The sequence below is a fragment of the Ochlerotatus camptorhynchus genome, unplaced genomic scaffold (genome assembly GCF_037179485.1).
Source record: "Ochlerotatus camptorhynchus isolate MF236.1 unplaced genomic scaffold, CSIRO-AGI_Acam_v1.1 ptg000361l, whole genome shotgun sequence".
In the NCBI taxonomy this organism is placed as follows: Eukaryota; Metazoa; Arthropoda; class Insecta; order Diptera; family Culicidae; genus Ochlerotatus; species Ochlerotatus camptorhynchus.
Window position 1 is genome coordinate 12547497 of NW_027040849.1, and position 23472 is coordinate 12570968.

The 23472-nt window shown below is 37.3% G+C and overlaps 1 protein-coding gene and 1 long non-coding RNA gene across 2 annotated transcripts; both read left to right on the forward strand.

Annotated features, from left to right (window-relative positions):
- Positions 1-13798: 13798 nt before the first annotated feature.
- LOC135709604 (uncharacterized) lies at positions 13799-15357 on the forward strand. Its single transcript, XM_065231990.1, has 2 exons — positions 13799-14722; positions 14782-15357. Exons 1-2 carry the CDS (start codon positions 13799-13801, stop codon positions 15355-15357), a joined length of 1500 nt encoding a protein of 499 aa, XP_065088062.1.
- A 1119-nt stretch (positions 15358-16476) lies between these two features.
- LOC135709703 (uncharacterized) lies at positions 16477-16856 on the forward strand. Its single transcript, XR_010518357.1, has 2 exons — positions 16477-16597; positions 16683-16856. It is a non-coding gene; the product is annotated as an uncharacterized LOC135709703 (long non-coding RNA).
- Positions 16857-23472: the final 6616 nt, after the last annotated feature.

Here is a 23472-nt window from a genome sequence, read left to right on the forward strand (position 1 = left end):
TTCTGCATGTAGACCTAGCTGTCAAAACGTTTATTGAAAATCAATGCTTACTGGCTAGCATTACATCCACTTTTGTTTATAATCATAATTCTTATTTTTCGCTCTCCAAAAATTTACCTATTTAATCATGCACAGTGAAAGCACGGAAATTCAGAAGTAATGCACACGTCTATGTAAACAACTTACAGGAATTCAAATTCGCAACCCTGATCGTCATCCGCAACACCTATCTAAAAGAATGTGCTGTGTATGTATGTCTGGAGTTCGATCTCAAAAAGTACTCCCTCAGCCGTCGCATTCTTTTGTCATGATGCTTGACATCCTGACTCAAACCAGTAAAGTCCTCTCGAATCCATCTCAACCGAATTCCAGTCGCAATCAAGCTCAGATAACCAAACCGAGCACGCCCCTTTCTAAGCAATCTCTGGATCTAAATTTCGCATAAAAAAGAACCTATTTGTAAGTGGCAGTTAGTAGGATGGATCTCTCTGATTTGGTATTGTGTATATGAAATCCACGACGAAAGGGCATCAAACACATTAGAAAGAAATATGTGTCTTCAGCTATCGATCAATAATTGATATGATAATTATTATCCGCTTCATTCATATACAGTTACAGATATTCTAGCTTGTTAGAGGTTGAAATTGTCTGTTTTTCAATGTTGAGCTTGATGTTGAATCTTTTTTCCTAATTGCGGGGGTGAGGGCTACTTCGGTGTCCCGATCAGTTTTTTTGTGGAATCCTACCGATTTCTGGAGGTCCCTCCTTCAGAAAAAAAATAAAAAAAAAAAACAAAAAAGAGCATCAAATGAATGGCAGTGCTGCCAGAAAAGATTGAAAAATTGATTATCACGTGTTTGAGTGTGTCGAAGAGTGTTTTTGATGTGTTTAACACAAGGTGGCAAAGTGGCTTACCCCCTGAATAGAACACACCATTTTCCACTCGATATCTGCAAACTTTTAATGAACTAGACAGAGAATGCGCCAGCGCCAGAGATGCTTAAAACATAGACGCCTAATATATATAAAAAAAAATAAAAAATGTCATATTTAAAAAAATAGTTATTTTGGCGTTCTTGTACCAAAAAATAAAGATGGTTCGTTGTGCACTTACCTTCTAAAAACTTTTAAAATAATAGGTTTGGATATTAATTCCATTGCTTTAGAAAATGCATCAGAAAAATAAAAAACACTTTTCTTTCATTGGTTTTCCGAAAATGTTACTTTGCGTTGAACTTTGTTTTAGATAGTCTATCTTATGTAAAAATGCTGTGGGACACGATGGTGCAATCAAACTAAATATTTAGATGCATCAACTTAAAAAAATCACGTTTAAAGTTTTTAGTCGCTAAATAATATTTAAATTTGGCAACACTGTTTTTGGTAATGTAATCGATTTTTTTTCGTTAAATATTATTTCACACAATAAGTCATGAGAATAAATCCACTTATGAAGAGGAAATGGAAAAAAAAAATTAAAAAAAAAGTTTTACCCTCATAATTAATGACTTTCATTCATTCAAAATGCAATATCTCAGGAATTACGCAAATTACTTTTTGTCGTTAAGTTTTTCTTATGTAAAAAAGGATGAAGAACACGATGGTGTCCTTAAAATGAAAATTAAACGACACGTATTATGAGAAAACTGCATTTAAAGTTTTCAAACAAAAATAAAAAATACTTGGCAACACTGTACAGAAACAAAAAAAAAACAATACCTAATGCAATTTGTAGCTTTATTTGTTCCGGAGATATGAACAAAAGAAGGTAGTGCTTTCCAAAGAATCGCGAAAAATGGAAAATGCGCCCCTTGACCGAGGGGTGCTCCGATTAGCATAAAACTTTGGATTTTTAAAACTTGAACTTAAATGAACATTCCCTACAAATTTGGTCCAAATCGGAAGAGGTCAATTTCATGTGCTGTGTACACTTGGCGCGGAATGACCCATATTTATTTCCGGAGGATTGCATATGGTTGTCAGTCTTACCAACAGCATACTGATTATGTACATTGCGGGTCAGCATTTTCACTACAATAATATTTCTCTCTAGATGTGGGTGTGTTTGTGTCTCATTAATTTTTGTTTTCATTCGATTCCGATCGGTTAGACTTTAGGATGAAGATGCGTTCTTAAAACTCAAAATTATGGTCAAAACTAATTTGATCATCAATGGGATGGTCAGTGCTCACTCTACATAATGTGCCAAGGTGCTTTTTCGGCGCTCTAATGTGAGGTTCTCACTGTTGCGAGACGATTACCGAAAAGATGTGCTGACAGGCTGGTAGAAACCGCACCGCCGTTATATCAGTGGGTGCCCAAAAACACCTACCAGCACCCTATTTCATTAATAGTCCAACCCTAAGCCACAAACCTAAATTCTCATCAACACATCAAATTTAAAATAAATACTTTCCTATCTATAACTAAGGGCTAAAGTGCTTGTGTAGCTTTTTTAAACCAATTCAGCTTTTTTTTTATTCAGTACCAATATTTCATTTTAGTTTTCATTTTGAGCTGATTGGAAGCATATTGAACGCAAAACTGCTGAAAAACCACTCAGATAAAAATGAATTTTAATTGTGATGTAAACATTCATTCACGTAAAATTGTATTTCATTTCACGCAACCGAGCAACTTGCAAACAATGTTGTTTACAAAGATGGGCTTTTGTATACAATATTTGCTACATTGCATGAAATGTGTCAGAACTTTACATGATATATAATGTAAACGTATATGCTATGTGACGCTCCATTTATGTGCATCATATTGAACAGAAATTTACACTACTTTTTCGAACTGTGCAGGGAAGTGGCATCTTTCTATCTACTAATAACAATAGGGAGCTTAACCGCGAACCTGCGCTTGGGCCTAGCTTTGATTGATTCGTTTTCACTTTTTTATGCTGCCTACGAAAAGATGTTGGCGTACCAGTCCCTTGTGAAAATCTAATTTGAAGAAGTATTTTATGGACCTAGGGTGGGTGAGTCAGTATACCTACCCTATACATACGGATTCCGAAGGACTCGTATGACTGCCAGAAATATGAAACAACAATTCAATTCCAAATAAAGATACCAGCTATCTGCTGTGTAGCAACAATTTCCGGTTACTACACAAATGCATGATTTTTGACCGTTTGATCGATTATAATATTACAGGTGCACACACTATCCAATAATTAGTGTAACTTCAAACCTCCAGGATTCAAATTTCTAGTTTATTCCGCTCTGGCTGACCGAATATAGTAGCTTTACATAGACTAAATTTATCATTTTTGATCAGACTGAGTGATACCAGCTGTGGAAGTGTAAATCCGTCGATTACACAAACCGTAAGATTTCAAGCCATCACTCACTCATCTTGAAAAAATAGCTTGTGCTTATAAATTTTCCAAACATTAACATTCCTCATTATAGCAACACAAATTTTGCCGGTAGTATACGTTTCATCCAGATATAATCCAACTCACTGAACTGTTGCAAAAATGTTAAATAGTACGTTACAACAATGTAGCTATTTTTCAAGACATCATGAAAAGTTAACAACAAGTAATTTTTACGTTACAGATGAGTGGAAATTAAAATTAAATATTCTCATTAAACTGCAACAACACCGCAACGGTTTGTTAACATATCTGCACCATTGGATATTATCGATGATATCCATGTTCCAGTAATGTCGAAAATAAGTAGCAAATGCGTAGTTTGAACAATCATAGAATTAGTTGAGTATGTGCGTGCTTTAAACGTCACTTGTCAGTAGTAATGCAGCATCGAGTTGTAGCGGCATCGTTTTGGCATTAGGAGCCAATAGTTCTGGTATCAGCTCGAAATCGGCATCAAAATTTACAACAGCTCCAGCAACAATCGATCCAACGTCGTCTCAAGATTCTCACCGTTCTTTTTGGCGCTTTGGAACACCCTCTCAACTGATTATGGCCACGCCAGCCGCTGTTGGCGGAAAAATCGTCGGAGCCGCTGTAACATCACCTCCGCCGGCGTTCAACTCTTCCGCTGATTAGGATGCTGCTAGCGGAGGACCTGCCGCATATCTGCTGGTGCAAATCTTATAGCTGCAATCGGGGATCTCTTCGAAATGCCCAACGGAGCCACTGGTATTTTGCATTGGAACTGGAGGGGGTGAAACTGTGTCACTCAGACCCGAATTGAAAACATTCTTTATTAATGGGCCTCAAATAAATTTCGACTTTGCTTCTGTGGTTATCGTTTTTGTCTAAGTTCGTATCGTCGTTAGTCACCATCGTCCTCCGTCGTCCGTAATCCTATCGTCCTCGTCGTAGTCTTCCTCACCATGGTTATTTGTTGGATTCATTTACTATGCAGATGTTAGCACATGCATTACGATTTCTCCATTTTTGCCAATGTAGTCCAAACGTGTTTTACAACATCATAATTACATGAAATATTTGAAAATTTATAGATTCATAACACTTAATTGGATCAAGATTGCAAATAGGTTCATCAACACATCTTGGTTCGTAAACTTTTTAGTAACATCTCCAAACAGTTGCTCAATAGATTCAAAAAACATATCATTCACACTATGTTGCATCAAAGTTTCAAGAAATATAATGTTTTAATGAACTTTTATGCAACAAATGCAAAAATATCACGTAGCATATACCTTCATGCCAATTTGAGTGTAACAAGCTTGCTCCTCCCATTTTATGCATGATTTGAGAAGTCATCCAAGCAGTATATTGAAACAGTTGAGTTCCATTATTGAGACCTAAAGTAAATAAAGCAACAAACTTGAAACAGTTTTATATCACGATGTATTTCTTGTACCATTTAAGGGATAAATGGGCAACGTGAATAAAAAAAAATCAAAAATTGAAGAGATTTTCTGTGTTGCTTGGGTACCTACGCCATCTGATAGAACAAACTTCCATTACCTGAATTTATCTGAATCGGTCCTTATCCACGAGTAATCGTTATGCATTGTTTACATTTGGCCAATAGACGCTTCCTGAGATGAACCAGCCTAAAGCTGAAATAAAGTTAAAAGAAACATAAGCCCTTTTCACAGGTTCGACTGGAAGTGAATGAATTTATTAAAAAAAATCGAATGATCTATAAACAATTATTAACTTAATTAGAAGCAACTGAATAAATAAATAAACAAGCATATATTGCAAAAACCATGTATTAAAAACTTTTAAGACCAAGTTATAGCATAACTAAATTAAACTTATAGAACAGTTCATAAGTACATTCATTAATAACTACAGTCAACTCTCTACAACTCGATATCCACTAACTCGATATCGAGTTATAGAGCCATAGTTGTGGACAGTTCATTGTAAATAAATAAATTTGCATACAAACAAAATAAACGGATAATTACTCAAGTAACCAATTTTGTGATAACATATAACAGGTTATTTCTGCAGTTTTAAAGCACTACACAAATAACATGTTATAATGTAACATGTTATTGTTTGTAATATCATTTGACTGCTTTATCCTGGCAATTAAGGCCTCTCTTCTTCGGTTTATGAGATCGATTTATATTTCGGTAGGCAAAATAAATTGATCAGCAGTGTACATTTCAATCCAGAAAATGCATGTTGCACTATAGTATACAAACGACACAGGAGTTACTGTTATGTAACAATAAATTTAATAAATTTAATAAATTTTTGCCTGTGGACGTGGAGACATACTTCAAGTCCCCGCGTACATCGTACGGGTTAGGCAAAAATGTGCGTCTATCTTGAAAAACTGTCGCATTAATGGCCCTTTGCTCATTTTCAACTTCTATTCAATTTTCATACTGCCGTACTCTAACGGAACTATCCACCTACCCTCTTCTAAAGATCATTCTCTAGCTAATAAATCATCACACTAAAGCTTCATGTTAGCATTTCCAACCAACTCCAATAAATTTAATGTTTCAGCAGTCTTATAAACATATCATCGCTGTGACTTTTCTGCAACGTTCAGATGTCATTTTTGCGACAAGATTCATATTATAATAATATATATTAACAAATAATATGTTCACAAACAATCAGAAGTAGACTAGTAGAGAAGTCAGAATCAAGTGCTCGCAAAAATGCCGTTTTCGATCGTACAAACGCGAAAAAACAAACGCGCCAGGCAACGATGACCATCGTACCGGCTACCTGGGTCATTAACAATTCGGTTTATTGGCCCATGTCCAATTTTTTGACTTTATCCGCTGACGAAAATTCCGAACCAGATATGGCGTCGTGGTCTCTCCAGAAGTGCAAAGTAGTTGGCCGGAGTTCAACGTACGCGGATGCCGAAAATGTCATGAGAATACTTTACGATTTAAACAACAAAAATACATCTGTAACCTTATTGTAAAATACTTAACTAGAAGACACGTGAAATATTACTGCAACATAATGAGAATATTGTGTAAAATCAGATTGCAAATAGATTCTTCGGTACATCTTGGTTCGTAAACTTTTTAGTAACGTCTCAGTAGTTCCTCGCTAGATACAAAAAACATAAGGCTCACACTCTGTTACGCTACAATCACAAGAAACATAATGTTTTATTAAACTCTTATAAAACAAAAGCAACGCAAGTTAGATTTGTTGCTCAAGTGTTTTATACAATACCACGTAGCATATGACTTCATACCAATTTGATTGCAACATTTTTGCTCCTCCAATTTTTTGCATGCTTTGAGAAGTCATCCATGTAGTACATTGAAACTGTTATGTTTCATTATTGAGACCTAAAGTAAAACAAGCAACAAATTTGATATACTTTTGTGTCAAGATGTATGTCATGGTACATGGCACAAAGGACTTCTGGGCAACTTAAATAAAAAAGTAAGAAATTGACGATGTTTTTTGTCTTGCTTGGGTTGTAAGGCGTCTAGCATCAAAGTTGAGGAAGTGAATCTATTACATCTCATAATCAAACGCATTATTTTATTCTGAAAGCGCTGTAAATTCGATATTTGCGTTTCATTGGCCAAACATAAAATTGAAGGGAAAAAGTCTAGATGAGGAGAGATGATTGATTTGTATAGCTGTATTTCACTGATAATAGTTAAATCGTTTTTCAGTCGACATAGAATTCCATACTTCTTGGCAATTTTCTTGATGACATTGTCAATGTGAGAGTTGAACTTAAATTTGTCATCACTAATCCCGCCAAGCTATTTAATCTCCCGAACTCGATCAATAGTCTCATAATCAATTACAACAGAGACGTTCTCATTTACTCGATTCCGCGGAATTGCCATAAATTAAGTTTTACTTGTATCCAATTTCAACTGCTTATACTTCAACCATCTACTTAGAAAACGCAAATCTTCATTAAAGTGTAAAACGGCACATCTAGATCCTTAGCTGCAACACAGTATTATCAACAATCAATACGAAACTATCGATTTTAAATTAGCTCATTAGCCTATTGGTCCCAAGCAAATCGATTAACGTACCCCATTCTAGTCGAAATTCTAGTACTACACAATGTTTGTTTGATTTGCCATGAAAGTTTGACACACAAAATGAGCGGTTAGTGGATTTTCCTATGTTTCGAGGGGAGCATCGATTAGCTTGGGACCGAAGATAGTACCAGAGCTGAGCCAAAAAGTTGAGCATTTTTCGTCGGGACCTACTAGTCTTAGAGTTACCTCTATGGTATTATCTTCAAAAAGATTAATGTCGTAAAATCGTAAAATACGTTGCAAGTCATTAATATACATAATAAATAACAGGAGCCCTAATACACTTCCCTGGGGCACTCCAAGGTTATTCCCCACGGGACTGGAAACAGAATCATTAAAAACAGTCCGTTGAGTTCTGTCAGACAAATAGCTTTCAAACCATTTATATGCAGTACGCGTAATTCCAAAGCGCTTGATTAATCGTAACAATAAGGGCCTAGAAATAATTTCAAAAGCGCGTTTAAGATCCAAAAATACAGCAACAATCGTATCTTTACACTCCAAGTTATTTTTCCACTTCGCTAATACCAAATTCAACGCGATTTCACAAGGATGACCTTCCCGATATCCCGATTGTTCTGGTATTAACAAACTATTACTATTTAAATACTCCACCATCTGGCCCTTAAAAACAAGTTCGAAATTTTTCTCTTATGTGTGCAACATGCTGATGGGACGAAACTCTTCAGCTTTAAGCGTTCTAGCAACTTTTTGAATACACAGCAAAAAAATAATTTTAATATCACATCAAAGTGGATGCACTTCAATCGTGTCGAAAATATGGTGTAATATTACTTGCCAAAAAGGGGAAAATTATCATTAATACAGTGCATGTGCTGACATTACGTTGCTTTTACTGCATTTGTTTATTTGTGTGGCCATAAAAATTACATGAGGTTTTCGACAGGATTGAAGTGCATCCTCTTGGATGTAATATTAAAATTTATTTTTTGCTGTGTAGGGACCACTAAGGATCCTTCCTTGTCTTCTGTCCGTTTTCCATATTCCTTTATCGAAAATTTCTATAACTATTCTTATGGGAAATTTTCTAAGCTACAATTTTGCGGAGTATCGTTTTTCAGCTAAATTTTATTAATTGTTTAAGAGATTGATAATCTTAAGGCATGATCAAGCAGCTGTTCTGTGGGCAACACTTTATTCTGCAGTGAGACATAGCACTCAAAATAATTGTCGCGTCAAAGCTACGTGAAAACATGTGTGGATTTTTTCCATCGCACTTTTCACGTATCACTTACGTGATTTTCATGTAGCGAAGAACGCATCCATTCCCAAAATGAAATTATGATACAATTTATGTTAAAATCTAATCAAAAGTAATAAATTTTTTGATGAATTTAGTCTTCTTCATAAGAATTACTGTGATTTAATGTAAAGTAAATGTTGCAATAATTGCATTGAGTTTTACATAGCTATTAATTCAAGCATTCAATGCTATTACGCAATTATTGAAACGTTATCAGGATTAGAAAAAAAGCCGTTATTTTGTCCAATGTTTATTATTATAATGACAATGAATACTTATAGACATTATTTCACAGTGGTTTAGAATTATCTGTATTAAACCTATTTTTGACACGGAACTAGTAATGTACCGTCTAAAATCTGCAATAAATGACCGGCGATCTCTAAATCACTTAACAGCTCTTGCAGTGTGTTTTGTACGGTGGCAATGTTGGTTATTTTTTCATACGTGTGAAACACGTAGAAAGTACATGAAAGTAGAACTGTCAGTATCGGCAGGATAATGTTCCCAACGTACGTGATTTTCACGTAAGTGTTATCGGTTAACAAGGTGGATATGAAATGTGTTCCAGATAAAATTCAGATGTTAACAGCTAAATTCTACTTGTGTCAGGTAGCCTCACAACCAACAATACTTTTTTAGATCTACGTGATTTTTCACGTAATTTTGACGTGATAATTATTTTGAGTGTATTCTTTGCACCACACATACCAATGTTGCCTGCTGAACAGTTGAATGAACCTAATCATAAGACATCAGTGACTTGAATCATTAATCATTTGTTGCTTACATTTGATTGAAAAGTGGTTTTCAACAACGTTGTAGCTGAGAAAATTTGCTATCATCTATATATATTTGCTAAATTTGAAAGAAATCACTGCTATCATTTTTAAAAGCATAGTGATGTGGTGAATTGTTAGATAGATATGAACAAAAACATAAATTTTCCCATAGTAATTAACAGTATATAAACTCGAAATGGTTTGTGCTAAGTCAGTTTCTTACTAAAGTAGTTCAAATTTTGGGAGGCTAAGCAGGACCCAATTTAGAACCGTTTAAGCACGGTGGAGCAAAATTTTGCATCAATCTAATGTCCAGTCTGCAAAGATTCGTTAATAAGGTCCAGCAAGATGTGGCCAATGGCATGAAAGCAATCTTGAATTATTCTAGCATCAACATTATCTACTCCAGCGGATTTTTCTAATGAAAAGCAAATAACTCTAAGTTCATCTAATTTAATTGGAAAACCTTCAAATCTACAACTACTATTAACTGGCTGTTTTATTTCGTCAGGTTCATCGACCAACTCAATGGATTGATTAATCAATGAAACACTGTCGACAAAATTATCATTAAATTGACTTGTTTTGAATGTCATTAACACTCCGAATACGGTGGGTAAAATACTTTACGCCGACTACGAAGCCTCCGAAAAACGTGTACCAGCATGTTTGCAATGACATAACTTAGCCATTTCTTGATGAATTTAAAAAAATTGTGGTACCTCTAGAATTCCTAGACTCTGTAGATTATTTAAATTGCAGAAAGGTTGAAAATAAAGTCGCCTATTTTTTCAAAAGCGAAAAGAGTCGTTACACGTTTTATAAGGTGTGTTTATGGGTTTTGCAAGTGTCTTGAGATCCATAATTAAGATTCAATGGCACAAATGTTCATAATTAGCCAGAATGCAGTCGTGGTTCCTATATATGGCCTGGAGATAACGGAAAGGTCCTCGAAAAATCCGTAAAAGTGGTCTATCTATAAACCCTTGATCCTAGAACTCCGTGGTTTTTAGAAAACATTAGGAACTGTGATATAAGAAAGAATTTGGGATCATGACATAAACATGGACCCAGGTGTTCATCTGACCGTCCTCCGGAAGATCTGGAACATCCTTAAAAATGGCCAATTCTTGAAACTTCTTGGATCAGTTTTACGGTTTTTTTTTTTTTTCTAAAGCATTGAGAACTGTGATATAAAAAAATAATTGGGATCATGACATAAACATGTACCTAGAAGCATAGAGGTAACTCTAAGACCACTGGGTCCCGAAGAAAATCATTATTATTTTTGGCTCACTCAGTACCAGAACAACGGTCCCAAGCAGTCCCAAGCTATTTTACTCACCCCTGCATGTTCTGCATGAATCCACACACCCCTGATGTTATCTGTCAAACTTTCATAGCAAATCAAAACAAACATAGTGTAGTAATAGAATTTCAACTAGAATAGGGTACGTTAATCGTTTGCTTGGGACCAATAGGCTACTAAAGTGGTGAGTCAATTTAAAATCGTTAGTTTCGTATTGATTGTTGCTAGAAGGCCGTAAGACCATCCTCCGGAAGATCTGAAACATCCGTAAAAGTGGTCAATTCATGAAACTGATGCTAGAGCTCCGCAGTTTTAGAAAAAAAAAAAAACACTAGGGGTTGTTATGATAGAATGAATTTGGGGTCGTGACAAACATTGACCTTGATAGCTATGAGACTGTCCTCCGAAAGATCCGGAACATCACTAAAAGTAGTCAATCGACTGATCCTAGATATCCTAGATCTATGATAAAGTATTTAGGGCTATGACATAAACATGGACCCGGATGGCCATGGGGCCGTCCTCTGGTAGGTCCGGAACATCCGGAAAAGAGGTCAACCAATGAAACTGATTCTAGAGCTCAGCAGTTTTTTCAAAAACATTAGGAACTGTGATATAAGAATTTGGGTTCATGGTATAAACATGAACCTGATCCATGAGTTCCACGGTTTTTTCGAAAACACGTGGAACTGTGATATAAGAAATAATTTGGGGTCGTAACATAAACATGAACCCGAATGACCATGAAACCGTCTTCCGGGGGATCCGTAAAAGTAATGCATCGATGATACTGATTCTAGAACTTCGCGGTTTTCTCGTAAACACTTCAAATTGTGAAGTTTTTGAAAAAAAAACACGGTTTTTTTTCACAGTTTCATGTATGAAACACTTTTACGAAAGTTTCGGTACTTCCAAATGACGGTCATCCAGGTTCATGTTTATGTCACGACCCCATATTCAGTCTTATAACACAGTTCCTAATATTTTTTGAAATAAACTGTGGAGCTCTAGGATCAGTTTCATGGATTTACCAGTTTAAAGGATGTTCCAGATCTTCCAGAGAACGTTCTCATGCACATCCAGGTCCATGTTTACGTCCCAACCTATTTTTTTCTTATATCACAGAATCAGTTTCATGGATAAACCAATTTTACCGATGCTCCGAATCTTCCGAAGGATGGTTCCATAGCCATCTGGGACCATGTTTATGTCACGACCCCAAATTATTTCTTATATCACAGTTCAACGTATTTGCGAAAAAATTCGCGGAGCTCTAGGATCAGTTTTATGAATGGACCACTTTTATAGATGTTTTGGATCTTCCTAAGCACGCTCCCATGGCCATTTGGGTCCGTGTTTATGTCATGAACCCAAATCCTTTCTTATATCACAGTTCCTAATGTTTTCGAAAAAACCGCGGAGCTCTAGGATCAGTTTCATCAGTTCAGTTCCGTTGCCTCCAGGATCCATAAATAGGAACCATGACTGTATTCTGTCAAATTATGAACATCTGTGCCCAAATTTATGGTTCTTAGGCCATTTGCAAAACCCATAAAAACTCCTTTTTAAAAAAATACGTGTTACGACTCTTTTCACTTTTGAAAAAAGGAGACGACTCTATTTTTAATCTTTTTACAATCAAAATAATCTACAGACCTTAGGAAGTCTAGAAATATAACAGTTTTCAAAATTCACCAAGAAATGGCTAAGTTATGCTATTGCAAACTTGCTGTTGCACGTTTTTCGAAGGCATCGTATTCGGAGTGTTGAAGACTTAATTTCTGCATGATCCGGGAGAGCGAAGAAAGCGCGTGTGAGTGATACACAGCAAAAAATTAATTTTGATATCACATCAAAGTGGATGCACTTCAATCGTGTCGAAAATATAATGTAATATTACATGCCAAAAAGGACAAATTATCATTATAAGAGTGCATGAGCTGACATTACGCTGATTTTACTGCATTTATTTATTTGTGTGGCCATAAAAATTACATGAGATTTTCATCATGATTGAAGTGCATCTTCATGGATGTAATATATGTGTAGGTGTTGAGGTTTTTTTTTTCAATGGAAAGCAATACAACTTTATTATCTTGCATCTGCTCTTCATACAAGAGTTGATGTAGAGTAGAATCTGATAATCAATCTTGAAGAAAAGTGTCGGGCCCGCCGCGGGGTGGGGACTGTTTTGATTGGCGTAGGACTAAGTCTTTGTGGACCATACTGGGGTGCAATCCAAAAAATTGTGAAACGAAATAGTGTTACGTTTTAAACGCTTATAACTTGCCCATTTATTGATGGATTTAAATTCTTTTCACACCCTTTGATTCAGAATTTACGTCAGATTTGTTTGGTTTAAAGCTTTTAAAATAATAGAGCATTCAGAATTCCACATTTAGAACATTTAATATTGATGGGAAGATCAAACGGAATTTTCAAATATTTCAATCTCGAAAACTGCATCCTGGAGCCCCGGGAAAATTAAGTAGTGCAGGAGTTAGCGCAGCTTCTAGAATTGCGTAAAAATATGTAACTTGAAAATTTGAAGGGAATCCATTTGAAATGTTTTAAAATTGTCCATGAATATCTTAAAATATTAGTTAATCAATTAAATACTTACAACACAGGCAATCAGCTCAGTAAGTAACGAGGTTATTGCTAAGTCATCTTTTGTCTATCTTCTTCATTCCGAATTTATATGCTTCTCTTGTGAGAGTATTGCCTGCTCTCAACTATGTGTTTAAAGCACATCTTCGGTAATTAATTGAGACCATGCATGGAAAATGATTTTATGAAAATGAAAACAAAATCCATTTGCCGTTTGGATTTCGCGTCAACTGTGTGGGTAGTCAAAATCCGGACTTACAAAAAAAATTACCTATCCTATAGGTAAATAAGTGTACTGCCCAATCCTGCCTACCAATGCCAGTTCAGTTCTCTTTCTCTCCGTGTACCATCAACTCAAAACATTTTGCCATGTCACTTCACATCAACAACCTGCCGGATGGAATCCTCCGTGACATCCTGGACTATCTTCCTCTGGACGATCGTAAATCGGCATCCCTGGTGTGCCGCTTGTGGGACCAGGAAGTCTTCTCGACACGCCTGCTGACAACCGTTCGGCTGCGAGTTTCCTGCATCATGATGAACCACAAGGAGAAGTCCCTGGAGGTGCTGCAAAACAGTTGCCGTTCGTATCGGAACCTGTTGATTTCGCTCTGCGGAAGTGGAGCCTGCAGCGATATTCAGTTTGCGTTCATTGTGGACGTTTTGGATAAGTTTGGATCTACGGTCGAGGGTTTCACCATGATCCGAGGCTGTTCCTCGGTCCAGCTGAGAGACTTTGTCACCAGGATGCCAAATTTGAAACATCTAACGACGTACGTTACGGAAGCTGATAATCGCTCAACGGAACGACTGGAATTTCCAGTTTTGACGAAGTTGTTCGATTTCGATGTGGAAATTAACAGTGATGATGTGTTTAAAAGAGGACAGTTCGCAGTTCAGCAAATGGCACCGAACGTGGAACTGTTGAGTCTTACGTTCGATAAATGTGATGACCCGGAGTGGGTGTTCAAGGTTCTGAAAGGCTATGCAGGTCAGTTGCGGTCGGTTGATATATTTACACCGCACAATCGGATCCCGATTGATGAGCTGCAGTTCAGGCGATTGCAAGTTCTAAAGCTTCGAGGAAGGGCATACAGCTACGGCGATGCCAAGCTGCGGAAACTGTTTCATGGACTTCCACTGCTCAGGGAAGCCTATTTGGATTTTGTGATTTCGCGATCTATGCTAGAAATTATATGCAAAAATTGTCCGCAGTTGATGACCCTCGATATCAGAACCGAAAGTTTGGAAGAGCGGTCCTTCCAGTGTTTCGAAGAACTGACGAATCTGCAGGTGGGATGGTTAGTGATAATTATGACTTCCTAATTAATAACTGTGATATTCAATTGTAGGTTATCATCGTAAACTACCTTCGATTGAATCTGATGGAAGACTGCAGACCAGTAATGAGCGTTCAAAAATTCCACCTACATACGGATGAAACCTACCTGACCGATGAAAGCTACATCGAGCAGTTCCACAAAGTGTTTCCAAATCTGCAAAGCATCAAGGTGTACTTCCGAGGGTTCCGCACCAAGATCATCGATCAGCTCCTAGTTCGCCAAATCTGCCGGAAGTTTATCCACCTCAAGAAGCTTACGCTGAGTGGCGAGTTCTGTCTAAGTGCCACAATCAAGGGATTCGAACTGCCCGGCGATCTGGGAAATGTGAAAGAATTAACGCTCATCAGAGCAAACCTTTGCATCAGCCCGCTTTCAAAGAACAGTGTGAAGCGTTTGAAGCTGGAAAGCTTGGACCCAATCAGTTTCAACGTTTTTCGAATCGAGGAAGTTTTTCCCAAGCTGCGGTACCTGGAGATTCGGAGCTGCAGGCAAATTACACCGGATGTGATTACGGACATCCGGCGGAGCGTTCCCGACTGTGTGGTACATTATGTGCACATGGAGCGGAAGTGGGTCTACTACTGATGGCGGTAGTACTTGCTTCACATTTCGATGGGTCAGATATGACTTATGTACGTTATGTTAGCGGGTATGTCAAGTCTGTAACGGAACAAACAATAATCTTGTTGGAGAATATTAAAGCTTATGATTTGCATTAAACGTACGGATTGATTTATTAGGTGTACGGAGTTCGATCCCCCCCAGGTACTCTACAACAACAACTCATTGAATGGGCAAAGGTTACTATTCGAAATTTTCACGAATGAACATCCGTACATAAATATATTATACATAAGGCATTAACAACATATGTAAATACAACTTCTTAAGGATCACCTACGCAAACCAACAATCCTACCCAGAGTGTCGTTAGAGAAAGTGATGGCATCTCATCCATTTGACAGATAATTGGATTGACATTGTCCAAGCCGTTGATAGATAATATAGGTTTTTTCAATAGCAATTCTCATACAAACTTCAAATGGTTTTTTCACAGTCAGATTTTTACCAAAGGAGGCTGATTAATACCGGATTTGGAACAGCTTAAGCTCTGAGTAGCTAACATGTCAAATTGTGCATCAGTCTATTGTACACATGATTAATGTCATCAATTTAAAAACGCTTCTTTCTCCCGCTCATTACGTTGAAAAATGGTGGTGAAGATCCTGAGTTTAAGAGTTTAAATCTACAACTTGATAGCTAGAACCAGAAACTGTTATCTAGAGAGAGTCTACACGAAACGAAAATCAATTATTTTATTCCTGTGTTTCACTTATACATTTTTGCCAAAACATCAACCTTATACATTCCATAAGACAAACCACATAGGTCCTATAAGAATGCATAAAAGGTATGTGTGACCGCTTATACATTTCATTTGACACATGAGCTTCAATAACTTTTTGCAAGGCGTCTGCTTATTAGTTAATTTATACATTTTATGAATAATCAGCAATAGAAATTTGCCAAAAGGTATAAGGAGATTTCTATCCGTGTAGTATATACTATGCTATATACAATACTCTCTCTACTGTTGTCCAGTCTTGTTTAAGGTACAAACACTTGCCCTAGTAGGCGTAGCGGGTTCCGTAATTTTTAAAGCATATTTTCCATCAACTGTCAATGTGCACCGATAACTTCAAACATGTTTGCAAAATCGCTAATTGGCAAAATATTCATCCCCCGAGGATCTACTCGCCACATCTACCATAAGGCCAATGGATCTGTGATTGCATTTCCGTCTTCAAATAAAATCCCCCGAAAGGTAAGCTATTTCAAAGTACAAACATCATACATGGCAAATATCCACTGCTTGAATGCCTCCCTTCTTGTCCGGACCTCCCATCCAGCACATCTACGCCATGGCGGCTGGAATGTTCGTGGTCTGGGCATCAATGCCGTGTGTGGCTGTCTACATGATCAACGAATACCGGAAGAAGCTGGGCGATGAGTGAGCCCCATCTTTACATTGTTAAATTACCGAGAAACCTGTGAAAATAAAACCAATCCTATTTAACCTTCGATCAATACAAATCTGTTTTTCTACCCTTCCGACACGGTTCATTCTCCGCGGTTAAATTGTGTGGAAATCGTTCGGTGGAATTCCGAAGAATGCAATCTTAACCGACACGACGACGACGACGACGAGCAGGCTGACCTTCCTCCGATGGGTTCCTGCTCGACGGTACCATTTGATTGTCCGGCTCAGTCGGACTCCGCCCGCAACCAATCGATTCCGTAGCTGTGAACGTTTCACAATGATGGCGCATCCAATTGGTCCATTAAAGCTTCCAAGCATTTGTCCCACTCTCCTTCGCACCCCTCGCTCAAGCACACACACACACACACGGTTTCATTAGCCACGGCACCTTGGCTTCGGATTTCATTAATTTTCCTCAACCCGATTGCTGTGTGGAACGGGAAGCCCCCCTACCGAGCAGCGCGCAGCACGATCATTCTAGGAGAGCATCAGTCTTGGCCTTCGCTTCGCAGCCCATAGAGAAATGGTGTGACGAATTAATTACAAACAACTAAAGTGAACTTGTTTCGGTTGAAACTTGCCTCTTCCTACCCGCTGCGTTGCAAGCCAAGTTTGTTACTGCCTGTTTCTAATGCAGAGCTAATTTCATTAGTCATTGTTCGTTCAGCAGCATCTGTAGCAGAGATTGGGAAAAGGGGGTTTCCCGCAAGGCGATTGGTGAACTGGATTGTAGAAGGGTTCTAGGAAGTATCGTAATTTCATGACATACCTACCTTTAATGAAAATCAAGTTCAGATAAAGTTTACCTGTAACGGTATTTTTTTTTCTTCTTCGCAGCTGTTAAAAAACACTTCCTGACCAAACCGCTTAACACGCTCTTGTTCGACCGGCTTTCAAGTGTGTTGCACCGCACACCGACCGGTGAGCGGCACCCAAATCGCTGTTTCGCATCTGAACACTTGTTTGATAATAGCCGTGTTTAATTAATTACCTGTACACGAATCGCACGAACACCTCATTTGGCCCCTATTTCCACCGAGCTATTGCCACTCTATACCTACAACAATCAGCAGAGTCTGCAAATGGCTTGTTCGGAGTGGTGGAGCCGTGCGGTACCCGGTGCGGTGACAGTCACTAGTCTACACGATTGACGTGGCTCTGCACCCTCTCCCAATCCCCGGTTTCCATGCCTGGAGAGCTAGTTCAGGCGGGGGCCAAGCGATAACGAGACCTGATAGAACATCTATAGGGGGTTTGGTAGTCCCCGGTGCGGTCACTGTGGCGACGCCACACTGTTCGTTGGGTGATTGTTCACACATGTAGTGCATGCTAGATTTACACGTTGAACAGTGATTGATTGCTTTTTGGGTATTCGGGGAACCATGAAGGGAGATAAACTCGTGTTTTGATTTTTCATTTGCAATCAAATCGGTTTTTGAGAGTTTGATGAAATTGAAGAAAAAAAAGTATAGTTTAGGTAGGTATAGAAGTTACGGTTGATCTTTATGAAAGGATTTCCCTTAACTCTATACAACTATTGTATTACCAAGAGTTAAATAAAAAAATCCGGTCAAACCAGTGCACATAACATATATGGAACTCGGTCATCAAAAATCGACCCCATTTCAGTGATTTCAAGTGGTATAGTAGGACATCGATCTGTCAAACTGATTATACCAGCTGTAAAATGGTAAAGGAGATCAAGTGGGTAGTCATTATTATTAAAATAATTCTAACGAGGTTCATGATTCTATGTCTTCTTATCACTCTTGAACTCTTTGTATTGCCTTAGTCATTTACGTTCTTTATTAATAATTATAAAACTAGCTATAACATATGCTTCACACAGCATAACAATAAATTAACGTTTGCATAAAAAAGTGGACAATTTTTGCCGATTTTTTAAGCGATGACCTGCCACATAAGAAATTTAATTTAAAGCTGCCATGTGTTAACTGTTTACAATTCATTTTTGAAAGCGATACGTATTACTTTTTTGTATTTATGACCAGAACTGGAGAAACTCCAAACGAATACTTGTTTGTTTCTTTAAATTTTGGTGGGTAATTTTTTTTTTCAATATTCTTTCTTTATGATAAACTTAGATGACAAATGTATCCACCTTTTTTAGCTGTGGTGGAGCTTCTTCTTCTTCTTCTTCTTCTTGGAAGTAATTTGTAAAACAAACAGAAATCTCTGGATATTGTGTTTTGAGTTGACTTTGCATCTTTCCATTCGCAAGAATTTTGCCAGAAGGACAAATGAAATCGAGCGCCTATCGATCCCTGTAACATCCAAGGTTTCAACCCTCTCTATGTTTCTCAATTGTGTACAATTGAATGTTTCTGCTCAAATCCCTACACAAAGATCTACTGACTGGTTATCTACAATATGACTGGTTTACAACGTGCTTGATGACTTCTGACCGACTTGAAAACACGCGTTAATAAATCCTTTGATAAGCCCCCTGTGCCCTAAAGCTAGTCTAAACAAGAATGGCCGCATTACTTTGACATGTCGCCTTTTCGGTCACTGTGTAACTCTTTACTCCTATGGTAAAATGCGAACGTCAGCCTGTGCGTGAAACATGTAAGACATTTTCTTAACCTTCAACTCCAGTGAAAAATCCCATCTTAATCTTTGCATGAAGAATTAGCGGCGCTGGTGGAGTGAAGAGATAAGGCAAAATCCTCTAGATTTAAAGCACATATTGACAGATGTGATTTTATCATAGGAGTAAAGAGTTAAAGAACTGCCCTCAACGCCAATACTTACACGTTATTTAAAACTTACTCAAATTTGGGTAGAATCCTCTCAGATCGCTCACAACTGAACCTACTCAAAAATGGGTAAACTATGTTGGGAGTGACATGTTGACAAATGGACAACATTGATATAGATCCGACCGACGTTGTTCAGTTGTTAACCTGTCACTCCTAACATAGTTTACCAATTTTTTAAAAGTTTCAGTTTTATTTATTTAACCACCATCTTTAACATTTTAGCCATACAGTCTGTTTAAAGTGACTTTATCCTATTCTTAAAAACTGGTCTACTTATATTAAAATCAAAAACATCACACACATCATTAAACAGTCTGCAACATCTATCGAGAGGATTGTTATAACCGTAAGCAGTACGATGTCCGGGAGTCCACAGAAAGTAATAGTTGCGAAGACGGCAAGCTGCAGTGTGGAAATTGATGTTCCCGAGCAAACAACTGCAGTCAATATGATTACTAATCATGTCAAATATGAACATCCTCTGGAGAAAGACTCGGCGATTTGTGAGTGTTCGCAGTCCAATAAGCGCACATCTATGCTCGTACGGAGGTAAGCTATCTGGATTTGTCCATGGCAGACGTCGTAATGCAAACTTTATAAACTGTTTCTGGATTCTCTCGATGCGCAGTACATGAACAGCATGATATGGAGCACAAATTTGTACTCCATATTCAAGAACACTGCGGACCATAGAGCAGTACAGCGCTTTCAGGGCGTACACGTCGTCAAATTGTGCAGTATTGCGGCGCAAAAATCCTAGCATGGAGTTGGCCTTTGGATATGTGCTCGTTAAACCGTAGTTTGCTGTCCAAGATGAGCCCAAGATCCTTAATGGCATTAACTCTTTCCAGCAGCGATTGATTCATACACCGAAAAAAGTTTTCGTATAGCTTCCATTGCGAACGCACATGATGTTTTTCCAATAACAACATCAATGATTTTTATCTGAAATTCACATAACATTCATATGATCACATGAATTATATGTGATAAATCACATAAATTTCATTGGACACATAACGTTCATGTGATTTTGTAGTGCGATTCCAAATTATGAGATCACATAAATGTTATGTGAAATTCTAATGGATATTTTCCATTGGAAATGTGATTTATTTTTTGAGTGTAGAGCAAGCAAAAATGATCGGAGAGTGAGAGCGGGTAAGGGTAATCACTTTGCATTCCATTTATCTGACAAAAGGATGACAATCGTTCTATATCAGCTTGTAGTGCGCAACAATCCACGATCGATTTGACCGATCAGGGTGGATTTTACTCAAATTTGGGTAGTTTTCAAATAGCTTGTACTGAGAATGCAACCAAATATCTGATTTTCTTTCACAAGGGCCAATGACACAATATAAACACTGACTCTTGCACGAATTTCTTGAGAAGGAAAACTCGCGCAAGTAAGCCACCACGATGGTTGTGTATAGAGAACGTCCCCAAAGCTGATAGAATTACTGGGTTACAAGGATTGGCTTTGAATTACAAGATATTTACGAAAAAAGCCATTGCTTACGTTTAAGACATTGACCCACATGAACGCTCAGTGTCAAATCACGAAAATTTAATGTTGACAGATCGATGTCTGACTATACCAGTTGTACTACTGAGGCAACACAAAAAAGGGGTCAACTTTTAGTTTAGTAACTTATGCACCGTTTCCTGAACATCTACAAAACTTAGGTTTTACAAAATTTCCTCAACTCTTACGAAGCTCCCTGAATTTATTCCACATTCAATATTTTTTTTTCCATTTTTTTCAAATTCTACAAAGATCGCTGAACATCTTTGCACTGCTGGAAAGACATCTAAGACACCTACAAATATTTTTGAACACCTAGGTACTTTAATTTAGCGAATTTCCCAAAACCTCCAAGAAGTTCATGGAGCTTTTTTGGAGTAAGATCTTTGTAAAACTGCAACGAAGTTCCCTAAACTGAGGCGAAGATCCCTGAAGTTCTTAGAAGTTTATTGAACTATTTTTAGATCTTTTAAAAAATTCCCTGAACTTTTTCAAAATTCCTTACACTTTTATGAAGTTTTACGCAGCTCCTCAAAATGCTACGAAATCCAAAAATCTTCTACAAAGTTTGCTGTTGAATTTCCACAACTATTCCATGAGGCTAAAAAAACTGAAATTATGTAGAGGTTCCCGATCAATAATGAGCTTCCCTAAAATAAAATAATGTTCCTTTAGCTTCTACGCAGCTCCTCAAATTTAAATGAATTCTCTACTACTACGCAGTTTTCAGAACTTTTCGAAGTTCCTGTTTTCTACGAATTTTTCTGAAGGTCTATGAATTTCCAAGAATATCTACCAAGTTTACTTAATTTCTACGATTTTCCCTGAACTTCTATTTGAAGTTTCACGAAGTTTCCACAAGTTAAAGAAAAATTCCTGGGCTCATGGCCAATTTGTAAAGCCTGAAGACGTCTTATTGCCATCGATTTGATATAATATAATTTCTCAAAATTCTGAATCCTGATGAATGTGGGCGTCTTAGTGGATTACCTGTATAATGAGAGAGAGAAGGATTAGTATTTTCCATTTAATTCCACTACTTTATTTGCTTATCCTTGACAGATACGCGTATTTCGTCTACAATGTGCAGACTTCTTCAGTGTCTTGTACTAATACTCGACTATGTAAAACAAGGAGCTAGAGTTGACATCGGGAATGCTGATAGGTATTCACTTTCAAGCAAGCTTTAATTGATTATTGAACTGCACTTATGATTAATTCTAGGATAGCTCGGATGACAAAGCAAGTGACTGGTGATCGGAAAGTCCATAGTTCGAATCCCATGCAACGACATGTATGTAGTTCATTTTCTAATATCTGTGTGGTACGTGCCACGTCAAAAAAAAAAGAAAACAATCACTACTAAAGAATAACTAACACCCATCCCTGTCCCCTCCCCCTCTCCCTCCGGCTCTCTTATTTTCGGGTTAATTTTCCACAGTTGAATAATCGTTTAAAAATGTATAATAATGTCTGATTAAACGTTACTTCACGTGAGAATCAAGCGTATACAGAGCATCACTGTTTTAATTAAGGGGAAGCAGTGATGTCAAATAAACGTTGATTAATCAAAAATGTTATCGAATAAGCTCTGTTACAACTCATATAAGTCAAATAACACCAATAGTTCAATGTGTCGTGGTTGAATAAATTCTCCAGATTTGTTTGAAAAAAACCTGAACAGAAGTTATTCTTAAAAATAATGCAAGTTTTATCAAGCATGCAATTGAATAAAATCTTCAAGAAACCGTTTCTTTAATAGACGATTGTTTGTTGGGTTGTTCTGAGTAAAATTCCATGGACATTATGATAAGGATTCAAAAAAACAGTTTTATCAAAATTTCGTTGAGTTAATCTAAGAAATTTTGAAACAATTTGGAAGAGAATTCTGAGGATTATTTCACATTAATTCTGAGGGTAACGTCAAGGCCGCTCTGACTTGAATGCCAAAAAAAAAAAAAAAATTAAGAGCAATCTATAAAAAAAATGTGAGGAGAACTGCAAATGCATTCTTAGGAGAAATTCACGAAAATTATGAAATAATTCTAATTAATTTCTTAGGATTATTTCAAAAGAATTCAAAGGAAAATATCAAGGTTATTTCTAGGAAGATTCCAAGGGAATCGAATTACAAATTACAAAGATAGTTCAATCAAAATTAGTAGAAAAAAATTGGAATTTTCATAAGAATTTCAGGAGAATATCTACATATATAAAAATGAATTTCTGTCTGTCTGTCTGACCCTTATAGACTCGGAAACTACTGAACCGATTGGCGTGAAAATTTGTATACAGGGGTTTTTGGGGCCGTGGAAGGTTCTTATGATGGTTCGAGACCCCTCCCCCTT

Excerpts from the sequence above, each read along its gene's own strand:
- LOC135709604 (XM_065231990.1), top strand. The coding sequence starts at position 13,799 with ATGTCACTTCACATCAACAACCTGCCGGATGGAATCCTCCGTGACATC. Across the intron at positions 14,723-14,781 it reads AAGAACTGACGAATCTGCAG|GTTATCATCGTAAACTACCT; the intron begins GTGGGATGGTTA and ends ATTCAATTGTAG.